General features: G+C 46.8%; 1 protein-coding gene across 19 annotated transcripts in view; it reads left to right on the forward strand.

Annotated features, from left to right (window-relative positions):
- The first annotated feature begins 2,804 nt into the window (after positions 1-2,804).
- Positions 2,805-22,264, forward strand: part of MAGI1 (membrane associated guanylate kinase, WW and PDZ domain containing 1) — a 329,749-nt gene continuing 310,289 nt past the window's right edge. For all 19 annotated transcript variants that reach the window (XM_088171296.1, XM_088171298.1, XM_088171299.1 and 16 more), the window contains exon 1: positions 2,805-3,105. In XM_088171296.1, the coding sequence (XP_088027422.1) occupies positions 2,820-3,105 (286 nt within the window). In that variant the 5' untranslated portion in view covers positions 2,805-2,819. The remainder of the gene's footprint in view (positions 3,106-22,264) is intronic.

A 22,264-nucleotide genomic window follows, 5' to 3' on the forward strand; every position in this document is an offset into this window, starting at 1 on the left:
TATTTGAGCTGTTACATGTGGTGCAGCTTCCAGGATTTCGGGTTATCCAGACTGACCACCTGGATGCAACGAGAAGATAAAATGGTAGGAAATTAGCCCAGGAGAAAAACTGAAGTGAAAATCTGAAAATCAAGATAAAGTTCTGGTTGAGGTTTGCTGGTTTTATTAATTATCAGCAAGAGGAATTTTGGGAACACAGTGGCCCAGACATGAGTACAGTGTTAGGATTATAACAGGGACAGGTCATACTTTCACTACAGTTGCCGTGTTTGTAAGCAAACCGAAAAGGGCCCTTGGAGGTCTGTCATCTCATAAATTTTACTATCAAAACTTATTTTGCTAAATAGTTTTTTTCAAACATTTTTCTATGAGGCATGGGTAGCTCTGTAAGATCTATTCAAGGCAACCACAGCTCATGTGATACTCACATGGATCCCAGATGATTTTTAGCTTAACAGGGCTGTCACATAAGACACACTGCAAAATGATGGTGATGAAAATACGTCACACCCAGGTCTCAGCTGTGAACAGAGGTTCCCTGCACCGTGAGCTCACGTGTGTGACACGACTATCAGCCAGGGCACAGATGAGAGAGAAACCCTTCCTCACAAGCCATGCTGCTGCTCTGTAGGGTCTACAGACCTCAGCATTTATTGCCCAGGGGATCCAGCCTGATGAACCAATTCACTCTTTACTGGTGAAGGCACAATAAAAAGTGTGCTGTCATCCTAAAAGTGACAAATTGGGCAGCTGGTAACTGAGCCAGCAAAAGATGTGAGGCAGTTATTGCTGCTCAAACATAAGAGATCAGCATGGCTTTAAGGATGAAAATGAAGTATGGAAGTTCCAAATGGAAAGAAAACTCTTGGAAGCAAATGAGGGCTGGACACAGCAGGTACATTGAACTTCATGAAACCACTTCTACCCAAGAAGGCAGGCTCTGCTCCCTCCCTTGGAATGACTTTCCTGAGCCCTGGCGATCCCATCTGCTTCCCATGGAGACCTGGGCAGAGGTGCCTGAGGCACAGGGCATGGAGCTGACTCACTGCTGTGCTCTGTGACATTGGCCAAGCCTTCCATTCCCTCGCCTGGAGGTGGCTGTGCCGCTCGGGCTGGAGAGCGCGGCTCCCGCGGCTGCAGAGCGGTGCGTGCAGCCATGGGAGCTCACAGAACGGCCAGATGGGAGACTGCAGCTGGGGAAAGGAGTGCTGGAATGCGGGGGGGGAGGGAAGGACAGGCTGCCCTGCTCCAGCCGGGACAGGTGCAAGGGCAGGGAAAGTACCCCGGTCACCTCTGTTAGGTCTGTGAGCTAAGCCTCGCTGATCAGCTGGGCCAGCAGCAGACGATGTTAGGCTGAGCTTCTTCCCCAAGCAGCGATGCTTCCCGAGCCTGCCGCCTCTCCTGCACGGCAGATCCCTGCAGGACACGCTTGGCTGCGAGGATGTGAGCAGCACTGAAAGTCTGCGGGCTGTAGTGTCTGAGCGCACATTAGGGCAGCACAGGGAGCCAGACCAGTCTCTTTGTTTCCCTGTGTCACTTCTCAGTCCCGATTAGCAGCGAAATAGGGCACGCACACATCTGACAACTGAATTCCTTGCTGGAAGGGGTTCGGTCATGCATAAGACTGCTCAAAATGAGGCCTGGCTTTCAGGTTTGGAAGCATGGAGCATGACCTGGAAGGGACAGCTGGTACGTGCACTCTTACTTTTCTCTTGTGAGTTTTGCACCAGTTCTGGGTAACTTTGAAGAGTTGTGACCAAGGACAAACAAATGGATGCCTGTCGCTTTCCCCAGCAGCCAGACCTCGCTATTAGTCTGTCCAACTTCTAAACAATTACACGAGGACAGGACAATGTGAGAACATTATTAATGTCTCAAATTCGAGCACTCAACCAAAAAGTGGAGTGGAGAACTAAAAGTAGGAGCACGACTTTCACTCAGCCTTGTGCAAGCGCTTTGATACCATTTTAATGACGGGCTTGTTCAAGTTTTTCCTCAGGACTTGTACTTTGTGTCCTCTCCTGTAACAACCACCTGGAAAGCGCAGGTAAGAAGTGACTGCAGAGTTTTGCAACTGGGGAAAAGTCCTAGAAATCCTCCAGGAAGAGCAAAGCTCAGCCATCCCCCGTCTCCTGGAACATGAGCATCTCCGGGGGCGCGGGGCACAGCACCCGCGCTCCGGCTCGGAGAAAGATGATTCCTGCCGGGGGGCTCGCCCGGGGGGCGCCGGCGCTGCTCGCTCCCTTCGGGAAAGTTGTCGGTGGGAGCGGGGAGGAGCCGGGGCCGCACGTGGGGCGGGGGGACCGAGCCGGCCGAGCCGTGCCGGGGGCGGGGAGCGGGGATCGGGCGGGGGCCGGACCGGGGGCGGGGAGCGGGCGGGGGCCGTGCCGGGCCGTGCCGGGGCGGGGCGGGGAGCGGGGGCCGGGCCGTACCGGGGCGGGCCGTGCCAGGGCGCCTGCGCCGGCGGCGCGGAGCGCGGCGGAGCGGGACGGACCGAACTGGAACAAAACAAGCGGCGCTTTGTATCGCCCGAAAGGCTCCGCGTCCCGCGCAGCGCCCGCGGAGAGGGGCGGCAACACCGTGCGGCTGCCGGATTTGCTTTTTTTTTCAGCGCTTTAAATTTATTTTTTAATTTTTAAATTTTTTTTTTTTCTGACTAAGAGGGGAGAAGGGACGGCGCGGAGGGGCGGGCGGGAGGCGGTGCGCGCCCTCCGCGGGCGCGGAGCCGTGCGGGCGGTGATGGCCTGAGCGGGCGGCGGGTCCGCGCCCCCTCGCACCTGCCGAGCGCGCTCCGCGGGCGCGCAGGGACGCGCAGCGCCATGTCGCGGGTCGTGCAGAAGAAGAACCACTGGTCCAGCCGGGTGCGGCAGTGCGCGCTGACCCGCGGGCCCGGCGGGCAGCTGGGCTTCGCCCTGCTGGGCGGCGCGGAGCACGGCGAGTTCCCGTACGCGGGCGCGGCGGTGGGGGACGGCGAGGCTGCGCTGAGCGAGGGCGAGCTGCTGCTGGAGGTGCAGGGGGTCCGCGTGTCGGGGCTGCCGCGCTACGACGTGCTGGAAGTGATCCGGAGCTGCAAGGACCCCATCGTGGTGAAAGCCGTCCGACAAGGTGCGAGGGGGACGCGGCGGGACGGGGGCGACCCTCTCCGCGCATCCCGCGGGGAGTGCGGGGCTGGGTGGCCGCGGGCGAGTGCGGTGCCGGGGGTGGCGAACATCAGCCCTTCGGGGCAGTGCAGGGCCCCGACGGAGGCGCGGACGCGGGTGCCGATGCACCCAGGCGTGTGCGCACTTTCTGCGAGGGCACTGATGCGCAGGCAGCTCCTGGTCCGGAGCCGGCTGCGGCCGCCCCGCAGCCCCTGCCCTGCGCTAAGCGCAGCGAGCAATTGCGTGAGACTTTCCCAAAGGCACCGCGGAGCCGCCAGCGCTCCCTGCGGGGAACCCGCGCTTGTCCGGGGGAGCTCGGTGTCCGGCTGACCCTTGGAGAGGCTGAGGGAGCTTCACTGCTGGGGGAATGGGGCAGGGATCCCCTCCTCCAGCAGCTGAGCATCCTTTGGAGCTGCTGAGTGATTAGCGGAGTCTTGTTCTAAAAGTGCAGCGCGTGTTTGCCGGCTGCCAGCGTGGGAAGAAAAAGCTTGGGCCGTCCTGCATCTTCCCTCTCTGGCTGAAAGGCTGCTCAGATTTACCTTTTTTCCCCCTGGTTTGCCCTAGGTGAGGGCACAGCCGTGCTGCCAGCCCTGCAGTGCACAGGTGAAGGAACAGACAGGTAGCTCTCCTGTTTGGCTGAGGAAGAGGATAGGAAGAGTCCTCCCATGCTGGATTAAAAAGATGCCACTTCACATCCGTGTACATTCAACAGTCGCTCAACAGGTTAGCTAACAGGCCTGGCTAATGGGCTTGTGATTTCCAGGGCAGGACTTCCATTCAGTGCCAAAAAACTGTTGGTGCTGCCGCAGCCACCGAGGCTGGCTGGATGGGCAGGAGGAGCAGGACTGCAGCTGGACAGCCGGAGGTGGGAGAGGTGGAGGAGCACCCCGAGGTCAGCTCCAAGTGCAGGAAGGAAGGGAAGTTTTCTTCGTGTTGCCCGAGAGATTCCTTAGGAGAAAGTTTATATTTGTCATCCAGCCGCGTGCATCCTAAAAGAGGGGGTTTCGCTCTGCCTTGTGATGCGAGGGTTTTTTTTTTTCCCTGTACTTCGTTCAACCCAGCTGGTAGCTGCAGACAGGATTTCTGGCCAGCTGGCAGGACTGTCACCTGAAATGTTGTCCCTGGGATCACTGATGAGCTGAGATGAAGGGCTGCAGGCGCTTGTTTCACAGCCATCCTTCAAACCTCGGGAGCCAGAGCACATCACAGCCAAGGGGTGTCGGAGAGGAGCTGAGCCCTGGGCACTCCCCCTCCACCACCTGCCCCGGAGCTCCTCCACCAAACCACAGAGACTTGTTAGTCCCTTCCGGGACTCAGTAGCAACATTCCAGCAAACACTGTCAAACTCAAAAAAACCCTAGTTTTTCTTAAACAAATGCCTGTTTTCCCTGCTGCGTTCACTTCACTGGGAAGTGGTGAGGGAAACTCAGCCTGCTGGTTTCCCTGCCCAACTGGGAGGGGGAGAAAAGCATGAAGAAAAGTATGAGGAAATTAGGCAGAGGGTTTTTTTTACATACTGATTGTTTTAGCAGAAGTATTGAAATACAGCTTGTGGTGTTGCAATGTGATCGGTGTTGGTGGATGAAGGAAGATGTGTATAAAACCCTTCCCGACCAAACAATTTGTGATCAAACTTTTTGTTGTTTTGGAAACATGAGTTAGTATAAATAAAACATGTCCTGGGAATAAACTGAAAATGACAGAACTTGGTGGTAAATGTGTCTCAGCTCCAGGGTATGGTCAAAAGAATGGGTAGAGAGCTGAGTTTTAGCATGTTGGTTGGGTTTACCTGGAAATTGGGAGAAAAGGATTCAAAACCTGTCTCTAAGTCAGAGCAGGCGCTTAAACCTTGGACTATTCCTATCTAGAGCTGAGAACCAAGCCCTTGGTTACCGTGGGATTGTAGTTCTATTTTTTTTTCTTTCTTGATATTTTTAAAAAATGCTTTTTTAGCCAAGAATGTGGAATAGAAATAAATATTTGGTTTTTAAATCACTAAATATTTTTGTGGTCTGGAAAGCAGTTCCCTGTGCCTATCAATGATAGCCTGGCATCTGCATGCTGCTCTGTGCAAAGCAGGGATCTCCCTCATGTGTCAGAATCATAAGCATAGAAAAGGAGAGTATTTTAATTAAAATGCATTACTTCTGTGTTGATTAAAAATATGATTATGGGAATGGCAACTGTCATTCAACAGGAAGTGTGTGGCACTAGAGCAGACAGCAAAGGAGTGTGCAGATAAGATTGTTTACATGTTTTTAACTATGGTTTTCCTCCTCCTAACTCTTTTCCTAGTCTCTAACTGATTGGTGCCGAAGTGCTGGGGCAATATTAAGCTGGAAATGTATACATTTTATTGCCTGTCTGTTTTGTATGACATTTACAAGGCTGGAAAAACAGGAAATTTACTATAAGTCAGTCATCTGCAAACATGAGCAGAGAAAATAACGGTTCTGACCTTGCAGTTGGTGAAAGAGACTAGGATGTGAAATGTAGGCTGTGCATGGGCTTTGTCATTAAACCAGTGTTTGTAGACTTACAGGTTCATGTGCAATATTTTTTCTTGCTTTTGTGAGTGGTAAGTTCGTAAAGTAAGTACAAGAAGGAGGAACCTCTGTGAAATATCTTAATGGGAATACTGGTATTTAATACTGGTCATATGGGATTTCTTGATCTTTTGCTTACCCTGGGAGGAGGAGTGAAGAAGGCTAAAGAACTTTAATGGAGCTTTCCCTTCCTTTTCCCCTTATGCACCCTTTTTTGCTATCACATTTGAGAATAAAACTGTGCTATTGTAGTTGCCTGTTTTGGAGGAGAGAGAGGAAGAATCTTGCTGCCATGCATCTTAGTAACTTTCAGAACTGTCAAATGTGTGAAAAAAACTCAGTTAACATGTAGTGCTTTTATGACTGACTGTTTCCATCTTACATCTGTGCCTAAGTTCTGATGAAATTGGCAATTAACTTCTGTGGAGTTAATAAATACATTTTTATTATTACTTGGTCAGAGAGTATGGAATTAATAGGTTGAATTATAGGAGCAGTGGTCACATATTCTAGTGTAAAGCTGGCATTGCCTTAACATACAGCTGATTTCCCAACTGTACTGTGAATATTGTAGCTTCCTTGAATACATTTCACATTTGTCAAAATAGCTCGCTTAGATAAATTGATCATTGATTGCATTGGATAGATCAGTTATAAAACTGGGCTCACCATTTCTTCTCAGGGGTCTTGGTTAACAGAGTCCAGCACAATAGAAGTTTGTTGTGCCATCCTCCAAAAGAGAAGAATTAAGGCTGTATCTATAAAAAATGGACCATGTTTTGTTTGAGGCAGGGTATCTGGGTTTTCATTCTCCCTCAGTGAGAGATGGGCACATTCAGAGATTTCCAGGGCTTTTTGCTCCTTGGTTCGATGACCTGTGTCAAACCACACCAAGCCAGATGCTTGGTATGGGAAACTGTCAAAGTTAATATGCTTGTAAATTTATATTTAAATTGGTTCTTTAGTTCTCATTTCAATGCTTTGCTTCCCTAAAAAACTCTCATAATCCCAAGCTCCTAATGAGCAATTGCTTTGCAAGCAGGAGGTGCTGAGAGCAGTTTATGCAATTAATAATTTTGATAGGACTTTGCAGCTGGGATGATCCCACGGTAGGAAGGTGCTGGTGGGGATTTTTTTAGCCCTGTACAGGGCAGGAGCAGGCGTGATCCCAAGCAGAAACAGTCACTGTTTACCCAGTGCTATCAGCTGCATTTGTTTCTTGTCAAACATTAACTGGACCCTAAGATAAATTCTGAAATACAGTGCAGTGACTCAATGCTTCAATGTCAGGCTGGCATTTGCTGTACATGAGATGTTAAACTCAGTTACATTTATTACTGTGACCAAAACCAGCTTCTTTCAAAAAGTTTATGTGAGCTGCTATGTGAATATTTTATTTTCCTGAGAGAGCTCATGAGATAATTTCTGTTTGTTATTTTGGGATGTTTTTTTGTAAAACGTTAAAAAAAAAAAAAAAAAAAAAAAAAGAAGGAAGAGTTGATGCATCTGTAAATTCCTGCGTGTTTGGTGGTTTAGCAAGCACAGGGAAGCAGAGTGTCACTTTGTGAGTGGTGATGCTGAACATCCCACACTCCGTGCCCGTGCCTGGCATTGCAGACGCTGGGCAGTGAGTGCTGGTGCCTGTCTGGAGCAGAGCTCGGGACTGATGTGCTGGGCCAGCAAAGGGAGAGGCTGTTTAGAGAGTGAGCTCTTGCTGTTCCCAGTTTACCTCTGCAGCATGAGCTCCAAAAAGTGTTTTCCTGCAGTCTCTGCTAGCTCAGTGCCAGTTGCTTGCACGGTGAAGTCTCTCAGTCATTTCTCCATCTGACCCAAATTCTTTTCAGGCCCAGGTGAGTTTCAAGTGGAGAGAAAGCAATTTTGTCATCTATAAACCTGGGGGATGTTCTTGTATTCTAGATTTATAAGGCCTGTTTTCAACTCTGGCAGTTGGAGTAGTCGTGAATGAAATGTAAAATGAAAAAAAAGCAGAATCTCTTTCTTAGAGCATATTTTGCTACAGATCAGTAGTCTTCTTTCTTTAAAGAAGTATTTAAAGAAGTGCTGCGCTTAGTAGTCATGAAATGTGTATGTCTTGTATTAAAATACTGCCTTGAGGAAGACCTTATCTTTATTGTGCCTGAATTTACAGTGTAGAACTTGCCAGGATTTAGAAGTTGGTTCTGCTCGTGGCAGAGCAGTCATCCATCCTCTCCTGAGCCACGGAGTAGCACCCCAGAGATGGACAAGAGAGCCCAAGAGCCACATTGTGCCCGTTATAAAAATTTCCAGGAATTAATGTGATACTTTTAATGGCATGAAAGGGGCTTATGCATTCCACAATAAAGTTAATCTTTCCACCATTGAGATGGGACTCCTGGCTCCCTCTTTATGGCCAGTCAGATCACAGAGTGATTAAATCACAATTATGGTCTAATTATGAGCAGTCATTCAGCACCATTGCAAAATAAGATGTTAACACCATCCTTCGTGTTGTTCCATGTTTTTAAGACCGAGTTACAACTCCTGCATGAGTGAATTATTGACCTGCTATTGTGAGATTTAAGATTCATCTTCCATGTTAGAAATGTAAGAACTTTTTTTTTAACAGGTTTGAAAGCCAAAGCCAAACCAGCAGTAGCTCCTTGCATTCCTGGGTTTGGGATTGTCACTTTCTTCTGGTTCAGCTCAGGCTGTGATCATTCATGCATCTCTTCTGGCTGTTCCTGTATCTCTTGATCTGATGCCTGAGAAACACACTCGCTCCTTTTGGCAGTGTGTGCCTGCACAGGGAAACATTTGCCCCCGGGCAGCTGCATTAAGGTGTAAAGATATTCAGAGCAGCGCTTTTGTGGCTGTGCAGAACTGATGATTTGAGCCCTCTCTCATTAGATTTCAGCATGGCTCAGTTTGAAGTAATGTGGAAGCTGAGAAGATGCTGCTGCCTCAAAGGCTTTTTCTATTGCAATTGCAGGGCCTGGGCTGTGGGCAAGGACAGGATCTTGGGGACCTCTTTTGAGGTTTTTAAAAATAATTGGCCAAGTTTTTTATTTGCATTCCTTTACTTAGCTCCAGACACGAGCTATGCCTGCTAGTTATTTCAGGTGTTTGCTTTTTTTTTTTTTCACACTTCCTCTGACTTTGACTGGAACTTGTAAATCAAGGCATTTGGTTTTGATCTTTGTGTGCTGCAAGTAACTTAAATTTCTTGGTGAAAAGCACAGAGTAGTGGTTCTGTAAGAGCAAGTGCCATGAATTTATAGAAGGACTCTGAAGAATTTGAGGCAAAATGTTAATTGAAGGTAGGGATCCTTGCTGTGAGCACTCAGTGGTACTTGGAGAGCTGGTACTCAGACTTCTGCATCCTGTCTGAGCTCCTTCCAGCTCCACATCTCAGTTCCTGGAGCACTAAAATGCACATCCTCCTGATCCATATTTCTCCAGAGCTTTTCTCTAGCTCAGCTGTGGAAAAGATTTATTTTTGCCTTTTAGAAACCGAGTATGAAGTGACCTTTTAGCACCAAGGGCACAGGGCTGTGCCATCCCCTCCATGATCTCTGAAGATCTCCTCGCTCCCTGTCCCTGTCACCAGAGGCATCTCCTGCAGGACAGGGGAAGCAGCAGCAGCTTCTCAGTGAGTGACAGCACTGCTGAGCCTGCAGAAACATCATTTTCACCACTATCATCGTTTTCCCTGTCTCTCTCACACTCGGTGTTTTGTTTCCTGTGTTGATGTTTGGCTCTGTGTTTGTAGCTGTTGCAGTGCTTTGACAGGTAGGGGCTCAGAGCTGGCAGCCCAGAGGGATCCACAGAGTCAGTGCCTTTAATCGGTGCCTTTGATGGCTTCAGTCCGGGGCTTCCTGCGAGGATCTGGTGTTGGGAAACAAATGTAAGCCTAGGCTATCATCCAGACTTTATCTCCTGATCTGGGAGAGCTGTGGAAGGGGCTGACTGCTTCCAGAGCAGTTTGGCAGCTTTTGCATTGCACTGGTATGTTGGAAGATTGGGATATTTCTTTTTTTTTTCCCCCTTAATTGTAATTTTTTGCTTTTCCTTCTGAACCAAATAGGTGGGCCAGAGTCTGTCTTGGCCATGCAGGAGCAGTATGGCTCACAGTAAATGGGATATTTTTATTGAGATCCACCCTTCCTCTTGTGACATTTTAAATGGTTTCCAGAACTATTCCATTGCTTCAAGCTGGAATGATGGCATCATGCTGTCTGTTAGTCCCCAGCCCCAACTGGCATCATTTATGCTAAACTGTTTCATGTTAGTAATATTATTTAAACCTACAGATTTTTTAACTGCCCCTAGTAGACCTTGGAGAAACAAAACAGTTTTTCTTCAGTTCCTGATGTTTTGGGTAATGTTTTTTGCACACTTGGCTTTTGGCTAAAAGCAGTTCTAGTTTTTATGGTTGTGAGGGCTTGTATCATAACTGAAAAGAAAAATAAGGTTTCAAAAAATATTGATTGAATTTCATTAACTGTCCCTTATTAGACTAAACAATAATGCTTACTACACGGCGTGAAAATAATGCAAAGTGCCCTGTCTTCATAATGGAACAGGAAATCAAAACAAACAAAGCCTTTGGGATGACTTGCAAAGTGGAACAGATGCCCTTACAGTTGCAAGGCATTTGAATAAGGAATCAGTTTTGCATGGTTTGCTAATCCTTCAGTAAAGAGTTCATTGTCTTGGATTACACATCTGTAATTTTGGAGCCCTCAAGTCAGTGTCTCAGTACAATTAGAGTGGGAAGAGACTGACTTCTTTCTTCATATCCTTAATCTCTGACTTGTTTTTTAGAGGAAAACCTCAACTCTGGGTTTTTCATTTAGTTATTAAGAAAATGCCTTTGAAAAAAAGCTGCCTAAAATCCAGCCACTCCCTCAACACAAACAAAGCTGGGCAGATACTGTGTACTTTAAAAAAACCCCAACTTTGATGTTCAACCTGTCTTATTCCAGTGGTACAGATCCTGCACTAAGTGGGTGTTAGACCAAACTGATGACAGACACAGATGTCTCAGAGTTTTTTTGATGAATAAGAGAGGAAAGTTACTTCCCAAACAGGCTGAACTGGACAGGTGAGGAGCTGGGCTGCAGAATAACTGCGAAATGACTTTTCTTAAAAATAGCAAGGAACATGCTCATCCTCCTGCTTTCCCAAAGGCACAGCTAGAGCTCCAAATTAGCAATTTAAACAGCAGGGGTACAGGTGGAGGTTCCTGGGGCTTGGAGCAATTCACTGGAGCTTTGTGGGAAGCCAGGGATAGCTGGAGGAGAGATGGAGAGAGCAGCAGGAGATACAGAAATGGTACCAAAAGCTGGGGGTTGGGGAAGAGTTTCCCTGGTCACTAGTGCAGTTCTTCATACTGAGGCTGTCTCCAAAGCCAGGCTGGGTGTTTTCTGCAGGACCTGCCAGGAGCAGAATGGCTCTTCCCAGCTGGTGACTGTCCCCAGTCCCACAGCAGTCCAGCCCATGTTGTTCTGGAGAGGGACTTTTACAAAGGTATGTAGTGATAAGGGGATGACTTCAAGCTGAAAAAGGGCGAGGTTAGGTTACATACAAGGAACAAGTTCTTCCCTGAATGGGTGAGGGTGGGAAGACCCTGGCACAGGGTGCCCAGAGCAGCTGTGGCTGCCCCTGGATCCCTGGAAGTGCCCAAGGCCAGGCTGGGCAGGACTTGGAGCAGCCTGGGACAGTGGAAAGTGTCCCTGCCATGGCAGGAGGTGTCAGAACTGAATCATCTTTAAGGTCCCTTCCAACCAGAACCGTTCTGTGGTTTTGATGCAGCTTTACTGTTGAATATTCTGCTTGGATGTGGTGCCTGAAATAACTCGTGCTGTCCCAGGACAGTGCGTGGCTCCCCTGAGTGGCACAGGGACAGTGGGGGACAGTGGGGGACAGTGGCAGAGCACAGCCCTGGGGGAGCTGATCCCGATGAGCTGGGGGGATGAGAAGCTGCAGTTTGGCTGAATTTGGGGAAATGCTGTCTCCAAGCTGTCTCCTCTTTGCAGTGCTGCTGCCTGGGGACAAGCACTGGGGGCAGGACACCTGATGGGGCTTTGGCAGCCACTGGTCCAGCCCAGGCTTTGTTCTCTCCCTGTGCTGTGGGCAAAAGAGGCATTAGTCTGATGCAAAACAAAGAATTGTGTCCTTCTCTTTTCCCTGGTATGCATTTTTCCTTAAACAATGAAGTGACTAATATAGAATATCTTCTCCATGTGCTCTGGTGGTGGTTTAGAGGAGCAGCCTGACTGCATGAACAAGTCCAGAGGTTCTGCTGCTGCTCAGCAGGGACTCTGAGGATCACACGATCTGTTGTTTCTGAATAAAATCAGTAAGTTGTTTACTTATTGGGAGGGGATGGCTTGCTTTGTTGTTGTTAGATTGTCTTCTGGTGGTACCCTAGCAAACGCTGTGTGTTTGTTTGATGTGCAAATACCAAACTTGCTTAGCAATGGTATATAGTGTTTTGTTAACTTTTGTGTAGTCTGTGTGCACTGTGGAGTCCTCCCTGTCACCTACCGTCTGCTTTTATGAATCAAACTGTTCCCAAGTGGAGATCTGAGCTGCCAAATGCTTTTTTGCACGTACCGTGGCTTTCCTTTTATTTTTTTTTTTTTAATGAAGAGATATGAGCATGCTGAGATTGTTCCCCAGTTTCACGTGGAGCTATTTTTGTCTGGACCAAGCTACAGTCTATAAATCCCTCATTGCAGGAAGCTTTGTTTGCTACAGGTGGAGCAAGGCAATTAAACCCCCACTGTCTGTCTCTGGCTTTCTGTGAGAGGCGTGGAACTGCTCTGGGCAAAATCCAGATGGGCACTGAGGATATCAGGGCTGTGCTGATCCAAGGGTTGGCTGCTCGGTGAGGTTACATATAAGGGAAAATTTTATATCTACACAGCCTGCACCCAGTCCAAGAGGAGGAGCTTGTGAAAATATTGTGTCACCCATAAAAATAGTCTGAATTTTTGGGTGAGACTGTGACTGGTGTGTACATTATGAATATATATATATATATAACTTTTTCACTTTAGCATCCATATTGTCAAATGCTGCTTCAGTGGAGAGTCCCAGAATGTTCTTTTCTTCACTCTTAATTTTTCCTTTTTAATGGAAACTAATCCCACGATTTCAGCAGCTCCAGAGCCATGGATTTCACCACGAATGCTAAGATTTGTTGTTGGCACAGCTATTGGGGAGCTGAAAAGGAAGAGTCTGAAACCACCACCATTATGGCTGAGAACAGTTCCCATGCACATTATCTCATCACGAGATGCACAGGCAGCCTCTGATCCTGTAAAAACAGTGAAAATCACCACTGTGGTGTTCCTGTGGTGAAACTGTTTCGGTGATACTTGTCCTGTAAATCATCTGCAGAAACATGTTGATTTTGAAAGATGTTTTGTTCATGAGACCTCAGTGGCTTTCAGGTTATGTGATGCAGCTGCTGAAGAAGATCCAGGTTCCCTTTTCCTGACAAATACTGGGGTCAGCTGCTACCTGGACCTTTGTGTGGCCCCTGTGAGTCATTCCGAGCGTGGAGGAGGGAAATCCAGAGTACACCTATAAACTTTATCTCGGAAAGGTGCCCAGTTTCGTGGTGCACAGAGGTCTGTGGCATGTTAAAGGCCATAAAATGCCATTGAGCTCTCTCATTCCAGGGGCAGGTGGAAGTTACACTTTAACACAAGGTCATTCCTTTATGAGGATGGGAAATGTGGCGAATACCTGGATGAATGATGTCAGTCTGTCAGGTGTGATAAGTCTGGGGCTCTCTTGTGCCAGGCAGTTCATGGACCCAAGAGAGTTGTCCCTGCCTTGGTGTTTACAGGAGTGAGGGCTGTGAAGAGCTCAGGTGATGGGTGGAGGGGAGAAAGCCAAGCACAAAGGGATGTTTGTGACAAGGGCATGGACCCACAAATCTTGGCTCCCTCTTGCTGTGCTCTGGGGCTCTGCTGCTTCCCAGATCCTCATCAAAACAGGAGAAAAGAGTGAATTGCCCCAGCTGGAGCTGCTCCCTTGTTGCATTGCCAGGTTGTCCTGCTCAGGTGGAGCTTTGCCATAACAGTGTTTCCATAAAATGAGCTATAGCTTTTTGGTTTTTTAATTTGTGCATATAAAGCATGTCAAAGGCTGAAATTTTTATCTGCAAAAGACATAGCTTAGGGACTAACCAAGGCGACTTTTCTATTTATTTTTTGTTTTCTGTTGCCAATTTTCCAGTTGTATTAGTTGATGCTAGAAATACCCACGTATCAGTTTTTCCAGGAGCTAAATACAAAGAGTTGTTTTTTTTTTTTTTTTACATAGTTCTGAGCTGGGATAGAATATCTTGGTCATATTGCAGACTGGCAAATTTGGATGTGCTGAAGTTGTTGCACATGAGAAAAGCCCCAGTAAAAATGAGAGTGCTTAAATTTAAGCATGTGCTAACGTAACACATTGCAGAGAGCTTTTCATATCTTGTCTGTAAAAGATGCTATAATCAGCACTGAGGCTTGCCTAAACCGGTGTGGAAATTGCTGCTTGCCTAAAAAGCCGGGCAAGTTGTCACAATCCCAACATTAAAAGGCTGCAGCGGATTAACCAAAACCTATTTCCAATTGATTTAGTGTAGCTGCTGTGTAACTCAGCCTGCTCATCTGAGTCCTGCTGGGGACTGTGGTGCTCTGAGTCCTGAGACCGAGTGTGTGACTTGGCACTGCATCTCGCTGTGGTGGTTCTGCCTGCTCTCCCCCTGAGGATGCTGAGGAAGCAAGGGAGCCCTGGCTCCCAAGCTGGTTCCTCACAGTTATCTTTTATTTGCTGAATTCTTCTCTCAATTGCACAGTTATCTTTTATTTGCTGTATTCTCCTCTCATTCAGTGCAGCAGTTGCTGCCCGGATGGGATCTCGCCCCTGGCAGGGAGTACAAGCATTTTTCCACGATGCAGTTGAGTTGGCAGGGAAGGTTCCATCAGCTGCCTGGCTCAGGGTGTGCTGGATATAATAAATTCATTGGTGGATTTGTGACAAAAGAGTGTTTCTGCTGCCTGCAGCACCTCCTGCCCTCCAGGGCCTGGGTGTGTGCTCAACAGGAAGGTTCAAAACTTTTCTTCAGAAAGTTAGGGACTTTTTTAGCAGTATTACAGGCTTAATTAAAGCTGATGTTCCTCTTCTCCTGTATTGGTTGCAGACAGAGGTAGATTTTACAAATAAAAGCTGAGTTTTTATGCTGTTCTGCTCTGGCTACTCCACTTTTGTAAACCTCAAGCATCTTTCTGCAACCTGTGGGCTTTTCCAAGCAGATCCTGCCTCTCCCTGAGCTCTGGCTAAGGAAAGGCTTCCCATTAGCATCACCAGCTGATAAACAAAACTTCATCAAGGCCTCCAAAGGACAGACCTCTCAAGTACTGGGACACAGCAGCAGCACTGCTGAATGCTGATAGCTGTCTGAACTGGTGGCAGAAACAGTGGTGAATATTTATTGTGTACTTATTTCTCCTCAGAGTCCCTGGTGTACAAGAGACTTCAGCATTATGATCCATTGTAGTGGATCATGTGCAGAGGGCTTTTTGCCATAAAACCATTTTTTCTAGCTCAGGTTTAGCTGAAAGGCACTCTCAGCCTCAGTTCTCCTTCAGGTGCCATTGAACATTGAAGCCTTGTTATACCCAGGTGAGCTTTAAGTTGTAACATTTACAGGAAACGTGGCTGAAGCGTCCCCCTCTTGGAGGTAAAGATGCAATATTTGCATTTCTTAGCACTGGCTCAAACAGCTGCCTTGGAATCAAGCTTCAAAAAATGACAGAATGGTAAACGCATTGTTTTCCCCTTCTCTCAACTCAGCATTTCCTCTGCACTGATCAAATCAAACAGCAGTGACATTTCAAAGTCTTCCTGAATGGCAAAATTAGAAATACTCCTTTTCTGAGGAGTCTGTGAGATGTAGTTTAAACATTGCATGCAGCCATTCCGGTAGGAAGTTGTTTAACTTGTCGAAATCTCTCTTTTACTGCAGAACCTCTATTGAAAATGACAAATTGCTTAAAGCAATTTCCATGTTAGACTTTAAAAAATTCAGTTTCTTTCCACCCAGAACACGTGGAAGGCATTTGTGCACTTGCTTGACTGTTTCTCTGTCCTAAGGCTCACTCTCAGTGGCTTTGGACTTCATGTAATTTTCACATGCAGCTGCTCGGGTTTGTTTTCCTCAGCTTTCTATGGAATGGGATTTTCTCCTGCCTTAGCTTAGCTCTGAAAACTCAAATACCTGCCTGGTTCAGACTTTGGGGACCATGGAGTGAGCAGAGGAGAGACACTCCAAAGCCTGTGCTTTTTAGAAGTGATGTTCAGAGCATTATAAAATCTATAATTTAAGCTGAATAGTCTGGATCCACAGCCAAGTTGTTGTAACGTCCTTTAAAAGCGTTGAGCAGTGTTAATGCTTCACAAAATGACAAAGCATCTTTTGCTTAAACATTTTCAACTACTTCTCTGTAGCTGTCACTGTAGCAAAGGACATCCATGGCAGGTACCAGATACTGAGGCAGGCAGTTGGCTCTAAGTGCTGTAAAAATAAAAATTGCTCTGTTGAAAGGGTTTTTTTTTCTTTTCTATTTTAAGAAATATTTCAAGATGCCATTGTGCTCAGGTGGCCCTGCACAGAGCAGCACTCTGTGTAGTGTGTATCTCATGAGGGTGCATTGCCAGACCTGGCATTTGGGCTTGTGAAAGGAGAGAGAGTGCAGAAGAGAAGTGGGTCTCCTTAGCAATGCTCAGTAAATGGCAGGCTCCAGAAATAAAGCAGAAATTATATTTCTGGAACCTTGACATGCTGAGATGAGGCTTTCTGTGCTCTTCCTTTTGCCTGGAGTGAGTTCCACCAGTGCATTAGTTTGCAGAGCTGTTTTTGGTGTCTCTGGTGCAGTTCCCCTGGATGGAGGTTGGTCCTTCCCCAGGGCCACAAGCAGAAGGTCGTGTGTGTGTCCCCTCGTGTGCTCCTGGCTCTGGGCTGTGCCCAGGTCTGGGCAGGACACAAACTGTTCCCAGTCTGACTGGGAAGGTGCTTTGCCCCGAATGGCATCAGATGAGAAGAAGTCGGTGTTGCCCCATGGCTCATTGAGACAACCCTATTGCTCAAGAGGGATGATTACCGAGTTAGACAGCAGTCAGGAGGGGATCTGAGGACAATCCAGATGCTTTTTCTATAACTCCCAGGCATGTCATATCCTGGCATTTCTATTTTTACCCACTTTTCCTCTAATACTTTATTTTATCTATTATGATTCCTTCAGTTTTGGCAAGTTTGGGCCGATGTGATGCTTTAACTTTCTTTTTGTAGCTATGCCTTTATTTGCCATTTAACGTTTTGCTACAGTGTTGTTTTTTTTCTCAGTGGTGGTAGTTAAAAAAGTAACAGTTACAAATGTTCAGGGTTCTGTTTTTGTTTTTATGAGTGGTTTTGGAAATGACCGTGTTGGCGGATGTTGGTGTAGGATGTGTCACAGCAGACTCAGGTGAGCTGTTCTCTCAGCTGCTTTCCTGATGCAAATACTGGTTGATATAATCTGTTTTAGAGGCTAGTTTTAGAAAGAGGTGCCTGCTGGGAAGAATAACCCATTCCTGGTGGAGTGTCCTGGTCCCTTGTAGGCAGAGGGCGGATTATGCCTGGGAGCTGGAGGCTTTGTGTACCTTGTTTATAGTGTTTGTTTCCTTTTGTGGAATATCAGATGCTGCCTTTGGCTCTTCTTGTTATGTGAAGAAATGTCTGATCCATTTCTGAACCCTGCAGAGCTCCCTGATACCAGGCATAAAATATTTTTTTAATGGGCATTAAGCCTGCCTTGCTGGTTGTGATGTCTCTGACTAATAAAACCATTGCACCCCAAATACCCTGCAGATACAGATATCTGTTTCAGAACCAGCTTCTTTAGTTATGTAACAACATGAGAGCTTTAATCCCTTTCCTCTTGCAAATAGTCTGGATTGCTTTCTGCTTGTCCAGCAGCCAGCATTGTCACCAGCAGGACTGGGCTGCTGCTGTATTTCCACAGTTTCATACCCGTGGTTGATAATTAACCCATTTCTTTAGTAATGGTGCCACGTTTGACCTTTTTTCTTTCCCGCTCTCCAATTGCAATCCAGATTAAATTCAGCCTTTTCCCAGCAAAACACTGGAGTTAATATTCCACCAGAGATGTGCTGATAAACACCTTCGTTACCTGGAAAAAAAAATTAGCTCAATGTGCTTGATTTAATATCTCAGGTCAAGAGAATGCACCAAAAGTAAATGCCTTTAAAATGCAAGCTGAGCTCACAGGTTCAGTTTCCTGATCAGCAGTGTTTGTCATAATTGGCATACCAGCAAGTTTTTCTCGTTGAGGGGGATGTTTGATTTTTAGAGAACACAGACCCACGTTCTGTGTGAGCTTGCACAAGCCGAGAGAGGGGACAGGCTCTGCCTCAGCCTTGGTGTCTCACTTTGTCCCCTGTCCTTGGCACGGTGGTGGCATTCAGAGGGTGAGTGACACCAGGGTGCCTGGCTGGGGACGTGGTCCTGGGCAGCTGCTGGAGCTCAGCAAGGTCAGGTCTAAAGGCAGCACAGGCAGTGCTGCTGCTGCAGCCCACTTGTGCAGCAGGGCTGAGTGAGCAGGGCTCATCCCTCTGCCAACAGGCAAACACTTCCAGGGTTTGGTGCATTCCTAGGTATGGGCATGGCAAATCACACAGCGTTAAAATTAATGAACCCTCATGCAATTTTAACTAGAATGAAAACTGTTGCAAAACTTATGTACTGAATAACACCAAAGCCTGTTTTACTGGGAAGAGATGGGTGTTTGTGAAGCCACTGGGGCTTAGCTCCTGCATTGCTCCTCTTTCAAAGATGACATGCTTTGATTTATCTTCCCTTGCCAGAACCTTCTTTCAGCCTTAGAAAAGCAATGCTTATCATCACTGTTGTCGGGAGCCTGTGCAGCAGTTTGAATTACTGCCTTTCCCCTTTCTAGTGCCATGTAAGCCAGCATAAATCTGTACAGTACACCAATTTACATTTGGTGGGATTTGTCCTGACACGTCCAAAGCTTCTGACTCTTGATTCGTTGTGTGAGCAACTCCTTTAATACGGAGCCCTGGGGACAAGACCCAATTTAAAATAAAGTTGTGCAGGTAAAAGCAGAAAGGCATGGGCTGTGTGCCTGTGGTCTGCAGCTGAAGCAGCTGAGGAGTTTAAATCCTGCTCTGCATTTCATCTCCAGTGCTGCACTCCTAAAGGCAGTGCCAGCTTCTGGCCTCAGCCTTGCCTTGGCCAAGACAGAAGCTGTTGTGTGTGAGCACCCAGGATCTCAGAGCAGCAAGAGGCTGATAACAGCAATTCCTCAGCTGCTTGCAGGATGAATCTGTGCTGCTCTTCTTTTATTTAGGTTAGCCTCTCTTTTTGAATTAAAATATGTATGCACAAATCCCTTCAAGTTCTTGTTGATGTGGGTTTTGGGCTGTGTTATTATTTTTTATGTATTTTTTACCCTGCCTAATGTGCATGTCTCTGTTTGAGAACAGGGTCGTTTTAAGTAGTTTTAAGTAAAGTGTAAACTATAAAACTTCCATTAACCCCATCAAGGGGGATAGCAGTGAGCCCCAGCTACCTCTGTGAAATACCTTGGCTTGAAAGTTTACTACATTGGCTTTACAAGATTGAAAGCTTTTTGCCCCAGATGAAAGGAAGGCTTTGCTGTAAAACCCTCTTCCTTACTAATCTGGCTGTTCTGAAGTTAGATGCAAACTAACTTGCTCTGTGCTTTGTAAACCTCTAAGGGGGAAGTTGGACATGTGTGAATAGCTGAGTGATGTATTAAATAAATGAAGCAAGGAAATGTGCCATCATCACTTGAGAGAGACTTTTGTCACTTGGGACTGATTTTTCAAAGGATCTAATTTCTAATTCTAATAATGAGATTTTTAAACATGCACCGAGCCTCTTAAAATCAGTATCTCTAAAGGGCCAGATTTTAAGTGACACCTAAAATATACAGGTTTTTTTATGGAGGATGTTATATATATGCACATAGTAGAAATTCATCACTGTAGAGTCAACAACTAGAAACTTTTGGGGAAAAAACCAGTCTATTGCCAGTTCTGGGCTTACACTTTATTTTTCTTAGACACTTTTGTAATTCTTTTTGTGGGTACTGAATTACTTCTGTGACACACCACGTTGCAGACAAGGGCAAAAGTTTAGCAATCTGCCGTGCAGAAGGGCTGATTTCATTGCCAGCTGCTGATTCTGGCTGTGCAGCTCTTGTACCAGCCAATTAAACCACACTCATTACAGCCTTTGTGGTTTGGAAGTGAAGTGTTCCTGCCTTTAACTCGTAGTTTTACAGGATGTTGGTTTAGGCTGGAGGTTTGCAAAGCTTGAAATCTTATATTTTCCTCTGCTGTGTGCTCCAGGGGTAGGGGAGGTGAAGAAGGAGAGCTCCACAGAGAGTGGAGTGAAAGGGGAAGGTGAACCTCTGTTCTTAGAGCACTGTGAATCTGCAGGCACCTCCTAAAATTTTCATGAAATGCCATAGTATCTGGTGTGCCAGGCTGCTACAGACAGGAATGATCTCGACTGTAATGTTGTTTTTGGAAAAAAAAATATCCAGTGCTGTAGGAAGTGCTGAGCATCCCTTCATAAACATGTTCCTTCAGCTCCCCAGCCACAGATTTTTGCCTGCCACCCTGGTGGGGAAATCCTGCCATGCTTGCAGGACAGCCTGGGAAAGCTGCTGGGCAAAGCAGGGAGCAGGCAGAGATGGAAAAAGAATGTGACCCTCTGAGCTGTGACTGGTGACTGCGCTATTTTAAAGTCAAACTTAATTTTTAGCTCTCCATAAACAAATCTCCGTGCCAGCCTCTCGTGTAGCTCTGGAATCACTCGTGTAGCTCTGAAATCTCTGCTGCTCCATGGCTGTGTCCTCCGTGGGTGCCACAGGGAGAAGAGCTGACCTCTCCTTCCCCAAATGCCTCTTGGCACTGGAGAGGATCTTTGGAGAGATGCTTTGCAGAGGGATAAACACTTCAGCTCTTCTGGATGTTGCATGACAGCTTCTTTATCTGGGGGTGAGCAGATCTAATGGATTGAAAAGGATGCAGGTTACTGTGAGAGCTGTGTCCTTCACCCATACATCCAAGGGACTTTGCCCCCGGCACTTTAATATTTGACCTAGAAAATGCAGTATTTTCCTTGGAATCACCACGTGCAGCATGGGCAGGGAAGCAGCAGGGGGCCTGTCCCCCCAGAGGGTCACTGATGTTTAGTTTCCTTACAACATTATTGCCCTGTTGATTTTAACTTATAAACTTCAGTGAAAACCACACACGCTGCTGTGAAAATTCATACTTAGTAACAAGTAAACAAGTGATCCAGCAGTCTGACTGAGTCAGGAAATTCCCTCCAGACCTTGCAGGGAGGAGGAGTTTTGCATTTTTCTTGTCCCTCGTTTATTTTTAGTCTCGCCTCTAACATTGCTGATAGTGCCATTACAGCCTTGCAGATTAAAGCCCCAGCATGGGGTGGAGTTGAAAGAATGATGCTGCAAAGCAGTCAAAACCCCCAGGATTTTCCAGCAGTGGCATGCTACAGGCAATTAATTTAGTCCATTATTTGCCTGCCTGGGCACAGCTCAGTGCCACAGTTCTGTGAAAGTCTTTGATTTCCTTGTGCACCTCTTGTCAGAGCCCATGTCTTCAGTGACTCCATCCTTGTGACTTGAAAGTGCTGTGTTTGTGATGCTAATATTTTGGGTGTAACAGCTGTCTTTTTAGGCCTCTTTCTCCCTCAAATGTATTTTGCTCTGAGGGTGTGTTGTGTTTTAGAGTGGAAAGATAAGAGTTTAAGTCCTGTGCAGCTCCCATCACTGATAACCTTGGTCTGAAGGTGTCAGTAACCCTCACAGGGTTTTGGGTGTCTTGGAGGAGACAGTTTTGGCAGCAGCACCCATCTACAAGACTAGATGATTTACCCAAGAGCTCTTGGCATTTCAAGGAGGTCTCTTTTTTTTTTTTGCCATGGCTGACTGTACTCGTCTGAGTCAACAGAAGGGTGTTTAAGTCAAGTAATGGTTGTTGGGTTTTCTGAGTCTTCAATTGCTGACCCGTTAGTCAAAGCCCTCAGACGTGGCAGAGGATGTTATTCAGGACAGCCTAGAGCTTGAAAACTCTCAGAAATATCAGTTTCTGTGAAGAGCTGGTGTGCAGTCTTGGTTGTATTGCATCCATTTCATAGGAAACAGTTTTATCCAAAGTATGAATGCAAGGTCATTTATTCTCCAGCAGCAGAATCCGGACCTGGTGTGTGATGAGAGAGGTGATGGAACAGACACAAATGTCACTGTGGAGGTGGGGAAATGTCACTGGGGGAGCAGATAGAGCAACACTGGCAGGGCAGGACCCAGAAACCCAACATCCAAAGCTGGGCTGCCTTGGCTGGGAGAGTTCTCATCCATCATTCTTTCCAGCACCTTGTGGATATCCCTTGAGGCATGTCCTCCAATAATTACTGTGGAGCCTGATTCTGGAGTGAGGGGCCTGGCTGTGCTCAGG

Source organism: Sturnus vulgaris, chromosome 11 (assembly GCF_052056855.1).
Source record: "Sturnus vulgaris isolate bStuVul1 chromosome 11, bStuVul1.hap1, whole genome shotgun sequence".
NCBI lineage: Eukaryota > Metazoa > Chordata > Aves > Passeriformes > Sturnidae > Sturnus > Sturnus vulgaris.